General features: G+C 38.1%; 1 protein-coding gene across 1 annotated transcript in view; it reads left to right on the top strand.

The window, feature by feature from the left end:
• The first annotated feature begins 3,073 nt into the window (after positions 1-3,073).
• The window catches only part of ABHD10 (abhydrolase domain containing 10, depalmitoylase), a 190,632-nt gene continuing 175,888 nt past the window's right edge, over positions 3,074-17,817 (top strand). The window contains exon 1 of the mRNA XM_044072512.1: positions 3,074-3,253. Within this exon, the coding sequence (XP_043928447.1) occupies positions 3,151-3,253 (103 nt within the window). The 5' untranslated portion in view covers positions 3,074-3,150. The remainder of the gene's footprint in view (positions 3,254-17,817) is intronic.

Here is a 17,817-nt window from a genome sequence, read left to right as displayed (position 1 = left end):
TTTTTTACCTCATATTTTTTGGTCTGTTCCTCTGCATTTATTTTATTTTATTTATTTTTTTGGCAAATTGTTTTATGTTCCTCTGTTGTTTTTTGGCAGATTACTGTAGATTAGTCACTAGATGACAGACGTTTGAATTTTAGGCTTCATATCCTCTTCTGAAACTGCATGCTGATGCAAAACCTATTATTCTAGCAGCTTTCTAAAGTTATAAGAGCAGTATTTAAAATCTGCCCCTATTTTTGTGCATTTCCCCCATCCATTATTTTTGGCTTTGTCCAGATTTCTTGTCATAATAGGTTAAGAGGTAGTTTTGTAAGGTGTTTAAGATTAAGACATGGCAGGCTGACAAGGGCACTGTGTGTTAAGAGAAGGGTGGATGATTAAGGATATGGCATGGACAGCTGCCAGACCAGTGCGGTCCAAAGGAGACAAATAATACTCCGGATGCTGGTGGTACAGCCATTGTCACGTCCAGTCTGCATCACTGTAGCACTGCTAGGAATCCCTGGCAGAAGGATGGGCAGTAGAACAGTTCAGCCTTCAGTTAAGTAAATAAATGTGTTATATGAGAATAATAAACCATTCAATACAGGATGATGATTAATAATAATAATACAAATATGTAAGGAAATATTAAGCAATACAGAGAAAGAATTGGTTTTCTTAAAGAGAATCACATGCCAAATAATGGATTCTGTTTATAGTTTGACATTTAAACTTGTGGTGTTTTAATTCAGCAGAGACAGATTGTGTATGTGATGAGGAGGGGTTAGTAGGTCAGCATGCAAATGGGTCATACATGCATTTCTCTGTGTTGACACACACAGGCAGGTTGAGAGTTATTTCAGAAAATAGTAGAGATGATTTTCTAAAACGTCATGTAGAAGGAGTACACCACAAAAGTTACTTGCTATCTCACAGCTCTCTGTTCTCCATTTTAGAGTATTAGTTATTTCTTCTGGACAGGCATAACTTGTTTGCGTGTACTGTTTTTCAGAATGAGAGAAATGAATTAAGGCTGCCTGGTGAAATCATAAATATATTTTTCAAATTTTTTGAACTGCTTGCTTGTTGACATAAGGACAGTAAATCTAACCTTGGCACTAAGTATGTAGCACTAAAGTTGTAACCCTAGCATTAACCAAATGCCAGGCTTCAGAAAGATTAACTTACAGTTACTCTGCAGTTGTAGACTGTGGGAGAAACTATGGCACAGTATGGCTCTTGAATTTGGTTCCTCTGGTGTGGAGTCTTCGGATCCCTTCTATGTCCACATTTTTGCTAGGTGCTCTGGTTTTCTATGACATCAAAAAGATTTGCTGCAGATGTTTGGTGAGCCTCCACATTGTCTGTAGGTGTGTGGCAGTGAGTATGAATTTGCTTCTGTGTTGGGCTAGCATGCTGTTCAGGATTTGCTCACGGCCTTGGCTTGTGCCTGTTGAGTGCTGGAAGAGGCCTCAAGTTGCCTTCAACCCTTAACTGGAATGAATTAAGCAGGATATTGGATAATGAAGGCATATTGTAAGGATAAAGAAAACTGTATTTTAGTTTTGCACAAGTTCAGAGTTTTATACTAGTTCACATATTAATATAAATAAAACACTATTGTTCTTCTGTTTATTTTGTGTTTCATGATCATATTTTGTCTGTTCTTTGGTATCTCACAATTCCATTGGAGTAGGTGGCGTAACCTGTTACATAATTAAGTACACAAATTGTATGTTGATCAGCATACAGATTTTTGGCCACTTGCACCTATTTTCTTGCGCTTTTGTCCAGATTTTTTTATGATTCCAGGCTGAGAGGTATGCTGCTGCATTGTACAAAAACAAAGGAAATGTGTTACATGTGCATTGCCCTCTGTGACCTTTTCAGTAACTATAGTTTCCTTACATTTTTATTTTTCAGCTGCAGCTCAACTGTCCAGATTTCTTGCGCTAATAGGTTCATAGGTATGCCTGGATGTCAAACGTGAAACATACAGCAAATGCATTCATTGTTAATATTATTATTTTAAGTCTATACTGCACAAACAATATTTTTCTTTCTCTTTTGCATATCCATAACACTTTTCCTTAATATTTACATTCCAACGCCGAAAAGGGAAGATAAGGAAAAAGAAAATACATACTAATTAAGTCCCATTTTGTAAAGTTATGAGTTTTAATGAATTGGGTGTCACCGTCCGTCGGTGGGCGGTGACATAAGGGGAAGGGGCGTGGGTGGGACTTGGTGGAAGTTTGCTACTGGGCATTTTTCGTTCCAGCTGTTCGGAATCCTAGTTAAATAAAGTACTGTCAAACCGTTTCTCTCTCACACACGCGCCAAGAAACATTATCTAAGTAGCTTGGTGTCTGGGATTCTTAATCCACTGTAGAATATACGTGCCAGTTTAATACAATTTCGCTCCATTTCGTAGCATAATATACTCAGCCTCCAGGATCAAGGACACTAAAATATTAGTACTAAGTTGACATGATAAAAGAATGTGGTTTAACAAATATTCTCTGAAATAAACTTATGTCTACAACACTAATTATTTCACTATTTCTTAAATATAATCCAACACCTTTTCTCATAAACAGTTTGGTGAGGTATACAGAAGGGTAAAATACAATTTTGAGCAAAAAAATCAAGGGAAGTTGAGAGGTGTGCTCGGTGGAAGCATAACCGTGATTAAATCTAGGTTTCCTTGGTTATGGAAACTGCTGCTCTCGTTTTTAACCTGGTTACTCCATGTACAAACATCAGTTCGTGTTACTCTAAACAGCTACTTGCTTCTGTGTGCATTAGAAACCATCCCTCCCTCGAAAACAGTAGTTGATAGACTAGCTAGATCCACCTTATTAAACATGTTGGAAGGGTTTTTTGCACGCATACGTAGGCGTTACAAGTTGTTGTGACTTTCGGCTTTTCCCGGTTAGGGGTCGCCACAGCGGAACTCCGATCCGCTAATGATTGGCAGTTGATTTTTACGTACCGAGTTGCCAGCCCTGACGCACAACCTTCAACGAAGCCACACCCATTCACGCATGTCTCCACGCAGAAGACGCTCTAACTGAGAGTCGAACCGTACAGCGTCTTACTGTGAGGCGACAACGCTACCGCAGCACCAGAAATATTAGAATTCTCGCGTTGTTTGCTAGAATGATGGCTTCCCATGTGTGTAGAACTTTATGCGGGCGAGCATTAATTAAGTTACAAATTGTTGAAAATTATTTTTTAAGATGTGTGACGCCACTGTACACGGGTCAGTACAAATTAAGTCTGAATAAAACACTGCTTTAATAATTTTAGCTGTTAAGTTTATGTTGTTTGCATGGCATGAGTTTTGTGTATGGGCCATTTTATGTAACCACTGTTATTTAAAATTGTCGGATCTCCTTTTGAAGTATGTTTAGAATTTCGATGTAGAAATGAAATGAGTTAAATAGCAAACAATATATTTGAGTTTATCATCATTTCATGCTCGTGATCCAATATTCACCTTATTTGCAATACATGCGTGGTTTAGTAAGAGCGTGTTATTTTGGTTAATTTAGTTTGAAACACATGGACAGTAACATTTTGTCTGAATACTGGATTGTGGGACGTTCTTTATATTGAATCGTACTAGATTTTTGCCTCTTTTAAGTCTGGCCTGTTCTTCATAAAATTTGTGTTTTTATGGCTAATCAGCGGGGATTGAAGTCGTTAAATAAGGATAGACATTTAAGTTTCAGACTTCATAACCATAATAGAAAACCTTCTATTCTAGCAACTTAAACTAAAAAAAATAATAATGAAATGCCAACCAACACAGCAAAATAAAATGCAATTTTTTAATGGTGAGCGCTTTCGCTCCATCACACCATAAAATCAAGCGAGAATACGCAACGTATGTATTGTAACATCAGTTAAAACATTAGTCAATCAATCAAATTATTTACATACTCCGCAAGCCTTTAGGAGCGGTTTTAAATGTATATGACCATTCAAACCATGCATCCTGAGGGCTCTTATGTTATCCATTTAAGTTCCATCATTTATTTGCAGTATCACCCATCTCAATATTATCATACAGTGTTTGCAAAACCAAAACTTCAAAATAATGATCCTTATTATAAGTAATATGCTGAGCAAGTGCATTTGAAGTATTGCCTCTGTGAATGCCAGCAAGATGCTGCAAAATATGTTCCGTAAAAAGACAGTGGTTTTGCCAAAATGAAAAGCGACACATTTCTGACAAACACCATATATACTAAGTTATTACTGCAACAGTCTGCATAAAACTTGGGAGTAAAAACCTTCCCTTTCACATGATGGGTGAGCGATTTATGAGTTAGTTTTTATGTAGGCAAAACCACTCTTCTTTGTATGATAATATTCAGATGGGTGATATTGTGAGTAAAGTGGAAGTGATGGCACTTAAAATGGATAATAGTGTTAAGAGCCCACAGGATGCATGGTTTGAATGGTCATATACCTTTAAAACTGTTCCTAAAGGTTCGTGGAGTATGTAAGTAGTTTGTTTGACTAATGTTTTAATTGATGTTACTATATGTACTGTAGTCTCACTTGATTTTATTGTCTGAAGTGGATAGTTCTGTGAAAGTGCTCACCATTAAATATTTGCATTTTATTTTGCTGTGTTGGTTGGCATTTCATTTGTTTTTTGGTTTACAATTTGTTGTCTTGCCAACCTTCTACAGAGGTGTGTTTAGGTTTTATCATTCTAGCAACTTACTGAGTTTATAAAAAAAACATAGTTAATGCTTGTTTCACTTTTGGTGCCCCACCTTTCTTTTTGGCTTTGTCCGGATCTGTTGAGCTAAGGGGTTGAGAGTTATGATTGAGATTTATAGTAGAATTGTCTTATTTTTCAAATGCCTTTTAGAAAGAGATGCACATTGTGGGAGAGCATTGTAAGAGGCATGGATAATCTTTACTTTAATTATGTAAGGCCTAGTTGTGACGCTATTATTTGTAATGGGGGTTAGACCTTGTGAGGAACTGTCCCACTTGTATACCTGAGGTACTAATAACAGTTGCTTTCATTGTGTGCGAATGCTCAGTTAAGTCCAGAATATGCATTTGTTTTATTTCATTTTGGTAACTAGGTAAGTGGACTGGTCAGCAGGCCCTTTTCATCCATGACCCAGACACCATAATGGAAGAGACAGAAAATTATACAGTACAGAGTTGTACATAATACAGTAATAAAGCTGGTGCAATACTTTTATGTTTATACATGTAAATGGTATTGTTTATAGAATGTACATTTTAAGGTAGGCATTCAACCAGTGGGCATCTCTTAAAAAGGGGTCTATATCAGTTGAGCGAAAACCCTATTACGCGAATACGTCTAACCATATTGCATGAAGTAAGTAAACCTCTAATGTCCAAAACCGCAAATTCCGAAATGTCGATTTGTTTTGGTTGGCCCGTCTGCGATATATCTCCGTAAGGTAAGGGTGCGATAGGACTTTAGGGTTAGGATTTGGGTTAAAGTAAGTGCATAGATTAGGGTTGTCACCTTTTCAAATGCCCAAAGTGGGACATTTCTGGTATAAACATCAGATTTTGCAGGGCAAAATATACCCACAGCCAGTACAAAGGACAGAACTTCATGTTTTTGCCTAAATAAATGCTTATTCTTGAAGCATTTTAGTTGCTTATTCCGTTTCTTAAAACATTTAGGTGTTTCAGATGCAGAATAACTGTTTTATGCAACTATTACATAAAATACAGGAAATATTTTTGTCAAAAAATCTCAGGACATTTGCCATTGTTTTAAGTTTTTTGCAGGAAGCAACTGCCCAAAGAGGGACTGTCCCTCGCAAAGTGGGACAGGTGGTAACCCTGGCATAGATAGGTAATGTATGTAAGATTTAGTGTAGCGTTAGATGTAGGGTTTTCTGTAAGTGTATGTATGTGTGTTATTTATTTTGTTTGGGTGTGTGTAGGGGAAGTGTGCGGTAGTTACTGACGTTAGGGTTAGGGAGGGGGTTAAGGATAGTGCATAGATAGTTGTGTATGTGGGGTTTAGTGTAATGTTGGAAGTAGGGTTTTGTTAAATGTATGTGTGGATTATTTATTTTGTTTGGGTGTATGTGTGTAGGGTTTGGTTAGTGTATGTATGTGGTTTATTTATTTTGTTTGGGTAGGTACTAAGTAGCGGGTGGTGGGGTTGGCCGACTATGATAGTTCAATATTTTATTTTTCGCGGTTTAGTGTGTTCGGGATTTTCATGGTTCGAGGTATAGGGGTCAGTGTTTAGGTATTCGCTCAACTGATATAGACCCCTTAAAATGTATGCCTTAACAAGAAAGCTGTGACTACAGTGTGAGCTGCAAGAATTAGCTACTGAAATGGAAGCAAGAGCATTTGGTGACCTTAAGAGGTTCTTTAGGTTTGTCTCTAAATAACTGCAGTATCTCTTGCTGTCTCACGACTGCAGGTAGTCCTAATAGCTGCCTCTAGCTGCTTTTCTTTTGGATGTTTTAAAATGAGTGGTATGCTGTCTTTGCTGGCTCACACTGGGTAGTTAAGCTGCTTAATTTGCTTTACAGAACAAATATTTTTTTCTGTAGATATTGAGCAGAACTTTGGAAATTAAGCTGCTTTTCTCAGAGGCATATGTGTGTATAACTAACAAAAATATTGACATCCTGAACATAAACCACCCCATGTCAAAAACAGAAATGCCTACCTTCTGAGGTCACGTCTCTGCGCATTCAAATATTTCTTCAAAAAAAAAAAAAAAAAGCACCCCCCCCCCCAAAAAATTATATACTAACTCTTAGATTACCCAATCCTCAGGGAAAGGAGTATCCCCTTACCCAGGGATTGTCAGTCTCGCACCTGTCTGTAGTCGACCAAATGTGGTTGATTAAACGGATCAGCGGAACATTCTCTATATATATATATATATATATATATATATATATATATATATATATATATATAATTTGGGCTTCTTGAGTAGGTATTTCATTGTCAGAAACTGTTAGCTCAGGAACTTTCTTGCTGTCCATACAATTTTGCTGGAAGACTGTTTGGATTTAAATGTTTAGCTTGTAGGGTTACCACCTGTCCCACTTTGCGAGGGACAGTCCCTCTTTGGGCAATTGTATCCTGCAAAAAAATTGTAAAAATGGCAACTGTCATGAAATATTAGGGCAAAATTATTTCCTATATTTTATGTAATAGTTGCATAAAACAGTTATTCTGTATCTGAAACACCTAACAGAATAAGCAACTAAAAGCCGAGAATCGAACGGGAGAACCTCTTGCTGTGAGGCGACAATGCTACCGCTGCACCACCGCGGCATCTATTTGTCTATAAGGACTGTATTACCTAAATACTTCATAGTATTAGTTTATGCCAGGAAACTCTTGTGGAGTTTATTCAGGTGAAATGATGTTTTTTTTTTTTTTTTTTTTTTGAAATTCCAGCTTAGCAATTATTTTACTCAGTCTGTTCTCTCCACTTGGAATGTTTGTATTTTTTAACATGCCTAGGAGCAGTGGAGAAAATTTTTTACATGGCTTGCACTTGAAAGAGGGGGGAGAGAGAGCGCGCGCCTACCACCCAGAGACTGTGAGCTCATGTTTAAAATTTGTCTGCTTTTTCTCCCTGCCTCATAAATAGTTGAGAAACAGTGCTTTCTTATAGGTGCCATAAGTTAGTAAATTCAGTTGACTCATTTTTGAGCATACAGTAAGTGTAACCTGAGTGTGCCAGATTGGTATGACTAGTGGAATTATGTTGTAAAAAGGAGTAGTAGCACTGAAAAGTGATTCTTAAGGAAGAGCTACAAAATATTTTGTGAGTGTATTTAATGTCAAGTAAGTTTAGCCTAGATAGAATTTCTTTTGCACAGACTGCACAGGGCAATGTCTCCAAACCAGATTCATCCAGCTGGAAATATTCTGCAGATACACTTGAACTCTGAGTTAACATATTTTGGGAGATTGGTGGTGTTCAGCTTGGTGGTGTTCAGCTCTGTGATGTACAATTTATTTGGGTTCGACTGATTGGTTATAACAAAAGACAGCTGTGTTCATTTGCCATATAATGTGGCCAACCACCTAGTATATATTGCTATCAACAATATGGTTTAGTATGTTGCCTGACCATATCTATTAAATGTAATAGTCAAAAGGGGATGCAAACTGCTTTGAAGCATTGTGATGCTTCTGGTTATAGACACTACTAAGTATTTCAGCTTTTCCCAGTTAGGGGTCACCACAGTGGAACTCCGGTCCGCTCATGATTGGCAGTGGATTTTTACGGTGCCTATTTCTTATTGTTACATTTTGATTTACATTATTTCTTCTTATTACATTTTGAGGTACTTGCGTATTATCGCAACCACATTTCCAACCTGTCAGCATTTGTCATGTTATGGGAATGTGGTTAATTTATTTATAAAGCCGTATGTTTTGGGTTTGAAAGATGTTATGATTGTACGTTACTGGCGATATATTTTTTTCATATGGGTGTTCGTTGTCTCGTATGTATCCTGCAGCAGTTGACCCGCTAGCGTGGAAGCAGAGGGCAAGAGGGAGAGAGCAAATTCTGGGGTGACACCCCGGTCCGCTGCAACAAATACATATATATATACAGACACACGCAAAGAGAGGTACACATGCACCATTCTCCTATCAGCGTGTGGTTGGGATGTGACAGGAAGCAACAAACCTGGCCAAAAAGAAAAAAAAAATTACACCTAGTGAGGACATTCATAGTACATGAACCGGTAGAACAAGTTCACAATGTTGGCCGTGACATTATGGTGCCACCCATGAATACAAAAAAAGCCAAAGATTTGTCATGTGCATCAACTAAACATAGAGGCCTTGAAAGGTTGTTGACCCTTGAACAACCTAAAATGTTCCTTTCCAAATCTTTTGTTTTCACAGTTTTGTAAGAATGATTAGCTTAATACACACAAGGAAAACGACATTCACCCAATTTAGTTACCTGGTGGTTTTGTATTAAGAATTCTTCAATAGACTTTTAACACAGTGACACACACCTCCCTAGTAATTTGCACTACATATTTCGGCAGGAGAAGGGCTTGGGAATGAGCCGCTTCTCCTGCTCCAAATGTGGTTGCGATAATACGCAAGTACCCATTTTGATTTACATTTATTTATTTTTATAATTTTACTTTTTAAGTGTTGTTTCCAGAAAGTACTTTTATAATCATTTTAGTCTGTTGTGGGTGTGGGGGAGGACCTTGGACCTTGCTGTTTCATTTCCTAGAAGTGGTCTTTTTGCCTACCATCGTTAGTAGTGGCAAGAGATCCCTTTCATTTTAGCTCATTCAAGCAACATGGCAGGGTTAAAAAACATCTTGTTGACATTCAGTTATTGAAGATCCCATAAATACCTGAAGTCCCCTCCCCAGAATCCCAAAATATGTTAACGCAGAGTTCAAGTGTATCTGCAGAATATTTCCAGCTGGATGAATCTGGTTTGGAGACATTTCAAGTAAAGTATTAAATGTCCTAGACTTCATTTGAAATATTTGGAGCTGTAAATGGGCAAGTCAGGAGTCCCCAGGTAATGCAGTACTGGAATCCCTTGCCAGGGATTCTTGATAGGATCAAATCTATCATGCTGTTGAGATATCAGAACTCTGTAAGGATTATTTGCTACGTTTCTTGGAATTTTCTCCACAGGAATGCAAGAGAAATGATAATAATTTGGGCCTAGTAGTTAGGGCAGTATTCTATCATTTGCCCAGTACTTGAAATGTTGAATATGCTGGCGATACTGCCTGACCATATCTGGTACCAAAATTGCATGTAATCAAAGTCATCATATGCATAATCAAATCTGAGGGAGTTAACCTCAGCTACTTATTTGCTTCTTCCATTTTTATCAAAGACCAAAGCACATTTTTAACACGCATGCCAGCAGGGGGAATGTTTAATAGTCTGTTAGTTTATCAGATTTGCATTGATCTTTGTTTTTCAGATTTGTGTAGCAGATGAGACCGTATAATTTTGAAGTTCAGCTATGCAATTCAAAAGAGGGACCCTCCAAACCTCCACATTTTATTTAGATGCTTTACTTGGCTCGGGCAACTCTTACTGATGTGCTTGCCTAAGCTAAGAGTTACTGTACATTATAGTCCGCTATAAAAAGTAGAGCGGGGGCTATTGAGAGAGCACCAGTGGGAAGAAGTAGTGGGTGTAGGGCTTTATTTATTTTATTTTACATTTGTTGACCAGGGTAGTCCCACTGGGTATATGTCCATTTTCAGCGGAGGCCCGGGGAGAAAAGCTCCAAGTACCAAAAAGACAGTACATACATCACTGAGTGATAAACCTAGGCAGACATGTTTAGAAAAATATAGACAAATAATACAGGCAGATATCCATGTACACAATGCGTAGACATTACATCTGATTGGCAAATACGTATCAGAAAATGTAAGCACAGAATACAATCAGATCTCATAATTCACAATGCTTAGACATTAAAGTGCGATGAGACCTAGATACTTGGCTAAATAGCAAGTTTGGTAGCAAGACATGTATTGGTGAAGTTGTTAGTCTGGCTTAGAACAAGAGCACAGCCAATGAGATGTGCGGTATTTTTTGCGTTCTGTTTTAAATAGGGGTAGTGAGGTTTCCTTGGTAACCGGTAGTAGGGAGTAGATTCCAGATTTTACCAGATGAGCTGGCAAATATAGCATTGCTTGCAGAGTTGTTGGATCTTTGGGTCAGTATCATTAGTTTATCAGCTGAGCGTAATGGCCTGGGGGCACTATGAGGGGTGAGAATATTTTCGAGGGCTTTAATGGTCTAAGGGAGTAAGCTCTAGTAATGGACACTTTTTTTTCTAGATGAAGAATTTCTTTCTAATGAACCATATGTTAATATTGAAGTCCGTTTAATATCACAATTGACCTTCTAATATCTTGAATGTGAAAGACACCATAATTGAAATTTCTGTGAGTGTTATTAAGGACTCAGAATTTAGTGATAAATAATAATTCACTTGTTTAGTCAAATAATGTGGCAGTGTATAAGATCTCATTGGTTCAGTATCGCCTAGGGCCAATGCCAGGATTACCTAAATTATCAAGTCAGCTGTGTAAAAGGGCAGTTTTGTGTCTAGCTCTTCCTACTGATGACCTTTAATTGTCTGAAGCCTTAATTTCTGAGCCAAGGGTAAAATGAGTCCAGCAGAGTTAATAGGCATGCTTGTATTAAACTGTAATTTGAAGTGAAATGTGGTGATAATGTGTCTCTAATTTTAATTCTAGTATTCATCTCTCTAATATCAGTAACAAATGAATAACCTTTGGAGAGGTCATAAAGAGCTCTAACAATTCAGAGAGAAGTTACAGCATTTCTGACCAGGGCACTGTTTTTTTAAATGTTATGAATTTTTTTTCTGTTAGTAAAACTCACCTTTTGTGTATGTACCAGAATAGTCATTAGATGTATATGCTTAGCTGCTGTTTGATTAATTTTGACCTAAACAATTCTGCAATATTTTACTTGAAGGCCTCAACCTTGCGTTTCATGCAGAAGTGGGCGTGTCGCGAATGATTGACCAGGTTTGCATATGTAATGAGCCATGATTGACATGGCATTCTAATCAGTTGTTGAGAAGTAAAAATATCCCCATTAAATTTAGTATGAATTTTTTTTACTTGAGTGTGTCAGTGCACAAATGTATTTATTACATACAAACACATGCCCCACCACCACATAAGTATTTTCAGTTGCGATCTGAGCCAAAAAGCACATACATACTCAAACATTTCAGAACATTCTTGTGTGTGTCTCTAGTTAAAATGTAGTACCCGACCCTGACACGTTAGAAATTATGCTGGCAGTTCAGTCTTCCAGTCTAAAACTCTGCATGCATCTTTTCTTAATTGTTGTCCTTTTATGCATTTGTTTGTTTTGTGGTTGCGTAATACTGAAAATGTGCTGTTAGAATAATATTGCGACTTGTGTATTTGTTTAGCATTAGTAAAGTGTTTGTTAAAAAGTGCTACAACATGCAAACAAGCTGCTATCTAAAATCGCTTCAAGATATAGCTGCTAAAGAACCACAAATCTTCCTCCCACAACAAGAAATAGGGACAAAGCCTAAAATAATGGGGGGGGGGGGTGCAAAGTCCCCAAAACAGGGACACAATTTAAATATTGCTCTTAAACTTATAAAGTTAGTAGAATAACAGGTTTTGTGTTGTTGTGCATTTTCTGAAGGATACTCTTTAGTTACTTCAGTCCTCAGTGATTTGCCGGAAAACACACATTTTAGGAAGAACAGACTAAAATATGAAACAAAATCTGGGCAATTGAAGGGTATGTAAAAGATCAAATTTATGGAAATTTGACATACAATTACAGCTGTAATACGTTGCCAGCAAGGTTTCACACAAAACTGCATCTTCAGAGAGTACTTGCTTGTTAAAAGGCTGTGTAGATCGGGTTAATTCAGTCCAGACGTTGTTTGCATTTATTTTCCATCCGTCATCATTGTTAAAAACTAAATGTATCTTGCCTTAAAAACAGACAAAAATATGGCGCAACCCATACAAATACGAAAGTATTCTACATACTAGAAACATATGCTAGTGTCGCTATTGAGGGAATGCATATTCATTAGTGCCAGATTATGAAATAGCACGGGGGCGGGGTTTGGGCGGGGCTTGCTACTGCACATCTGTTGAGGTCCTCGGGTAAAATATCGCCAACAATTGTAAGTCTGATTTATGACAGAAATAGGCTTGCAACATTTAGGTAGCAGTGGATCCTTTCTAGACTGTGTAATTGAAATGATAGCTGTATAAAAATGCAAGTTAAATTTTTACAAGTTTCAGTAAAAAAAAAATTCTTGGTGTAAACTGTAAATCTCAGTGGCAGTCCATCATGCCCAGAGAATATTTTTCCTAACCAAAACTTCCGTCAAGCACAAGGCCTCCTGGCTTTTTGTCCCTGCTGTCTGATCAACTGGTTCCTCTTGACTAATCTGACACTTGTTACCCATCACTGAGATGAGGGTTGACTGAGAGGGGCCTTCAGGGGTGGTTTGAATTCTTTTACTATAGCCCTCATTCTACACTTCTGCTTGCCAAAGCACCATGGAGAGAGCTTGCAGCGTGCTGCAGAGATGGGTGTCCCTTCACTTCGGCAGATGGTTTGTACTCTCAAGCAGCCCTGCCTCCCCCCACCGGAATCGAAAGTGCTGGTTCCCATGAACTCCACTAGGGAAATTGGGCCACATTTTGTGCCTGTCAAGTGTAGGCATTCCTCCCCACCCCCCTGGGGAAAATGAGCAGGCCACAGCCTTCCCTTCCTGGCTCCTCCACTGCTGGAGCTGTTAAGCATGCCTGCTCACATGGGTTGCAGTCGTAGCTTCTTCACAACTGAGTCGGGTTGCAAGACCTCTTCTAATATAATGGAAGTTACCGTTGAGGCTGCCTAGTCTGGAATCGGTCTGTGCATATGCAAATCCCTTAACTATGCAGTCATCCCCTTCCCATAGTTAAATCTTTGTCCCCCATTTGGTATAATGTTTCTTGCAGTAGTCCTAGAAAAATGGCCAACATTTCCTTTGTGAGTAACTGCAGGCCTGTGGTGGTATTTTAACTTAAACAATCTCTGTTACTTGCTAACATTGTTAATGCCACAGCCGTCTGCAGAATTTGGGAGTGTTCAGTATATTTTATAAGTGCTGTTTTTTCTTTATTTCTTTTAAGCTTTTCTGTCTGAACCTTAAGTCCACCCATTGTCTGAGTAAGCTGTATGGGTATTTGTTAGATAAATGTTACCATGGTAACTTGTGGTAAAACCATCAAAAGGTATAGCAGTAAAATGTTAAGGTCAGTATTGGTATGGAGCAACAGCATTTTTTTTGACTGTCACACTTGTTTTACTGACTATGGAATGTTTTAAGGTGCATAATGACATTCTAAGTTGGACACATTTCCAAATGTGTCAAAGATACTTGGGGAACTTTTATTGGAGCCTTCCTTCTTTCTCTTACTATTCACATCGTGACCCAATTTAACACACCAGGACCACTTGAAGCAGCCTTTTCAATATCCAGTCTCCTCTGTCCAGAAGGAAGACATTTCATAGTCTTCTATGTACAAATTCTAAAGACTGAATACTTACTGCCCTTTATTGTTGCAAACTGTGCTGTTAATACACTACAGACCACAGAGAGTAAAATACCATGCTTTAATGAGCTAGCAATGGTGAACAGTACTGTGCCACAATGAGGAATAGTAAATTGCTTACAGTTTCAGCAAGAAATGAGCTACTACTAAACACTGTTACTTAAAAAAAATAGTTAATACTGGATACTATTCATCTTTAAAGACCAGACTTTTCAGTAGGCATTGTAATTGTACCTTTAGAACTACTGGCACTGCACAGTTAACTAGGCCACTACTGAAAAAGCATTCTCTTAAAATGCACTTTCAGTTGGAACAACTCCAAGAGAAATACAGACAAGTCAGCAAACTCAGACATGCTGTTTTATCAGATAGTGTTTTTTTTTAATAAGTGTCTTGTAGATGTGGACTGGAAAGCTATAAGGCATGTATTCTGCCATCTAGCTTAATTCTAATTCCACTCTTGCGTTCATTGTAATGCTTCTTTGGAACTGAACTATAAGCTAATTTGCACTTTTAGTAATGAACTGTACATCCCTGAAAATTCCAAGTGATCTGTTGTTAAATTCATTACTGTGCTATAGCATCATGTTACTGCCAATGCCTAGCATATATTTCTGTGCAAATAGTTTTGCTTCCTGTTGTATGTTTAGTTGGATTGTCTAGCCTCTTTAGCCCGGGACATGACTGAAAAGGGTCCCTTGACAAATTCACCTAACTGGTTAACAAATGTTAAATAAGAAATATGAAATATTAAGTTGTGGTTGCTGTTTTACTTTCCACTTGGGCATATAGTAAGGGAAGCTGAACTTGAGTGATGTAGTTTAAGAAATTAGTACCTTTTGCTGTACCTACACTTTAATGTACATTTTACACTGAGCTTACTTAAGTACAACATATGCATTTAAATGCAGGCCTTCTCAGGCTGTAGTTTTGGTTCATACATGTATACTTGTCAGCTAGTCTAAAAGATGGTTATTAGCCTAGCCCCTGCAGTTTATCTACTTCCCTATCCATAAGGGACTGATGATCTAGACCCTAGGTGAATTTATAGTTGATCCTCATTTTGTCTGAGTACGTTAAGACCGTAACGGAGCTACATAATTTGACATGAAGGGTTACGTTTATCCCAAAGTATGGTATCCTTTAGGAAAGGTAATTCTTCAGTAGGTCCTTTTTTATATATTACAATTTCCCCATGGTAGGCTTGGGTCCCTAGAAGTGGGCATTTGTGGTGGTTCAAGTTTTTACAAACATGTAGGAGAGGGTCATTTGCTGCCTTGTAGGCAAGGCAGAGTTTGCCATGTAGTGGTCTGCAATAGAATGTTACAACTTTTAGACACACTCTTTAGCCTGCCCCTATAGATTCATGCCAAAGGGGACACTGTAGTCTAGTCTAATGTTGCCCAAGACAGTAACTTCCTTGGCCATGAGTAAATTACTTTAATAGTTGGGCTAGGTAGGATTTCCTTGTGATAGTTGATACATGGTGGTTGAATGAGAGTTTGTTGTCCACAGATGTTGCCAGGTGTTTGACTCCCCCTCAGAATTGATACTGTCAATTATATGATAGGTGCAGGGGTAGTTTTGTTTCTCAGAACATCTGCATTGATAAATACAGCCCAAGGTTGTGGTAATCAGCAAGCTTGGACAGTCGTGGACTCCGGATATCTTTGACATAAGCAAAGTGTGTGCTGAATAGTAGTGGTTTCAGAACATAGCCCTGGGGGACACCACTTGTGAAAGGTCTTTGAGGAAAGTGTGCCATTAACCCTGATTCTGCAGGCTCTGTGTTAAGCAGTTTACTGTCCAGTGAGTTATGTAAGGGTTAGATGGGTGAGTTTGTCCTACACATTGGCATTATTGTTGGTGCCCAGCCTTTCTCTAGATATGGGTGGAGAGAGAATGTTTGTTTTATTTTATTCTTGTTTTTATTTATTTTTTTTCTATATTGCCTTTGTGAAAGCTTTATAATTTTACCAGGTTAAGTAGGCAGGATTTTCACTTCACAAAGCCATATTGGTTTAGGTTGTGGGATTGTAAACTGGCAATATTGTTTAAGAATTCCATGATCCTGTATCCTGTTACTCTACAGATTAAACTGATAAAGCTATTTGATCTGTAATTCCCAGGGTCAGAGGATGGGGACTGCAATAGGTGTTATCCAAGCTTCACTTGCATAACAAATGAAGATGAGGTTAAATAGTTTCAAAGGGGAGTCTGCAAGGCAGTATTTTATACTAACAAGGAAACTGCCTGGTATATTGTCTGGGCACACAAATCTAGTGTTCTTTGTTTTGGAGTGGGCTTTTAATACTTGTTTTGAAGTAACATGGGGAGATATTGAGGGGGAAAGTTTGAGCTAAATTTGTTAGCCAGTATGCTTGTGACACCCTCAGTTCAGTGCTGTGGTAGATATTTCTGAACTTCTTGACATAGTTACAGAAGGATTTGTGGTCATCTTTGGATTTGGTAGTAATATTCAATTCATACTTTGAAGGTATTTGTCTTTTACTTCACCATCTTGAATTCACTGTTTGGAGGAAGGCGATTTGAGGTTGTTGGGGCAGGAAGTTTTCTTTTTTCCCCCCTTTGTAGAGTTTGTTGCTGGGGTTCCACCAAAAGGGCTTGTTTCTAAACTTAGCATTTTATCTGTGGTGAATAAGGAAAGAAATTTCAGTGCAGGAGTTTAAGCAGGAATAGAAGGTGGTATGAGTGGCCATTTTACATATGGGGTTGTCATTGGGTAGGAAGACTAAATCTGTTTTGGGTCAGAAGCTAGCACTAAGAAATTACCTTTGGAGAAGTCTCTGAAGACTACAGGATTTAAGGGCATCTTAAGCTGGACACTTAGAAAATACTGTATCGGATTTGACAGCAGGGGACAGTTGCAGGTGTAGTGCATAGTAATGCCATATTTGTAGGAATCGGCACTAGTCTATTTGAGCCCCATGTAGGGGTGAGCATTGATTGGTCAAGAGAGTTGGTAAGATGGGAATCAAGCAGTTCACATTTGGATTAGGATGCAGCACAACCAACTTGATGATTCAGTAAGACAGATAGTTGAGAAGATGTTTATGGTATATGTTAGCTTGCTTTCGGATGGATTGTTGAAATTCCGCTTTAGTTGGGGATTCTGCTTTGTTGAGGTGGATTTCCTGGGCTGTAGGCATTGTGGATGAAGTTCTGTAATTGACTATACTACTGGAAGGTGTACTTGAAGTTTTTGTTAACCTGGTCAGTGATCTGGTCTACTGACCTTTTTTCAGACACTACCCAGACTCTCTAAGGAGAAGTTAACAATCCAGCTTGTGTAATAACAAGCTTAGTTACAATGGGAAGGTACATATAAATATAAATACATTGTTTATATTTAATAGTTGTATTTAAAAAAAATGTTTATAAACAAAATAACAAAACGTGAGTTTAAAACGGTTGGCAAAGTTAGAGTATTCTAAAATATGTTACCCTTCATCATGAAACACTTGCTTTTTGCATTTTTAAGTAAATACTCTTTCTTTACTGGGTGATGGAGGTGTTATGGATCTCTTATCTTGCTGGATTAAATACGAGTTAACAGGTTTTTCAAGCAAAAACTGATACCCCCAACAGAGACCGACCTACCATCTCTAAAGGGTCTGAATTGGGAATTGCTATCTGGTAGAGAAAGGGG

The sequence above is a fragment of the Protopterus annectens genome, chromosome 5.part0, assembly GCF_019279795.1.
Source record: "Protopterus annectens isolate FY-2018-M chromosome 5.part0, PAN1.0, whole genome shotgun sequence".
Lineage (NCBI taxonomy): Eukaryota > Metazoa > Chordata > Ceratodontiformes > Protopteridae > Protopterus > Protopterus annectens.
Note: the sequence above shows the minus strand (reverse complement) of the source record. Positions and strands in the feature narration are given on the sequence as shown.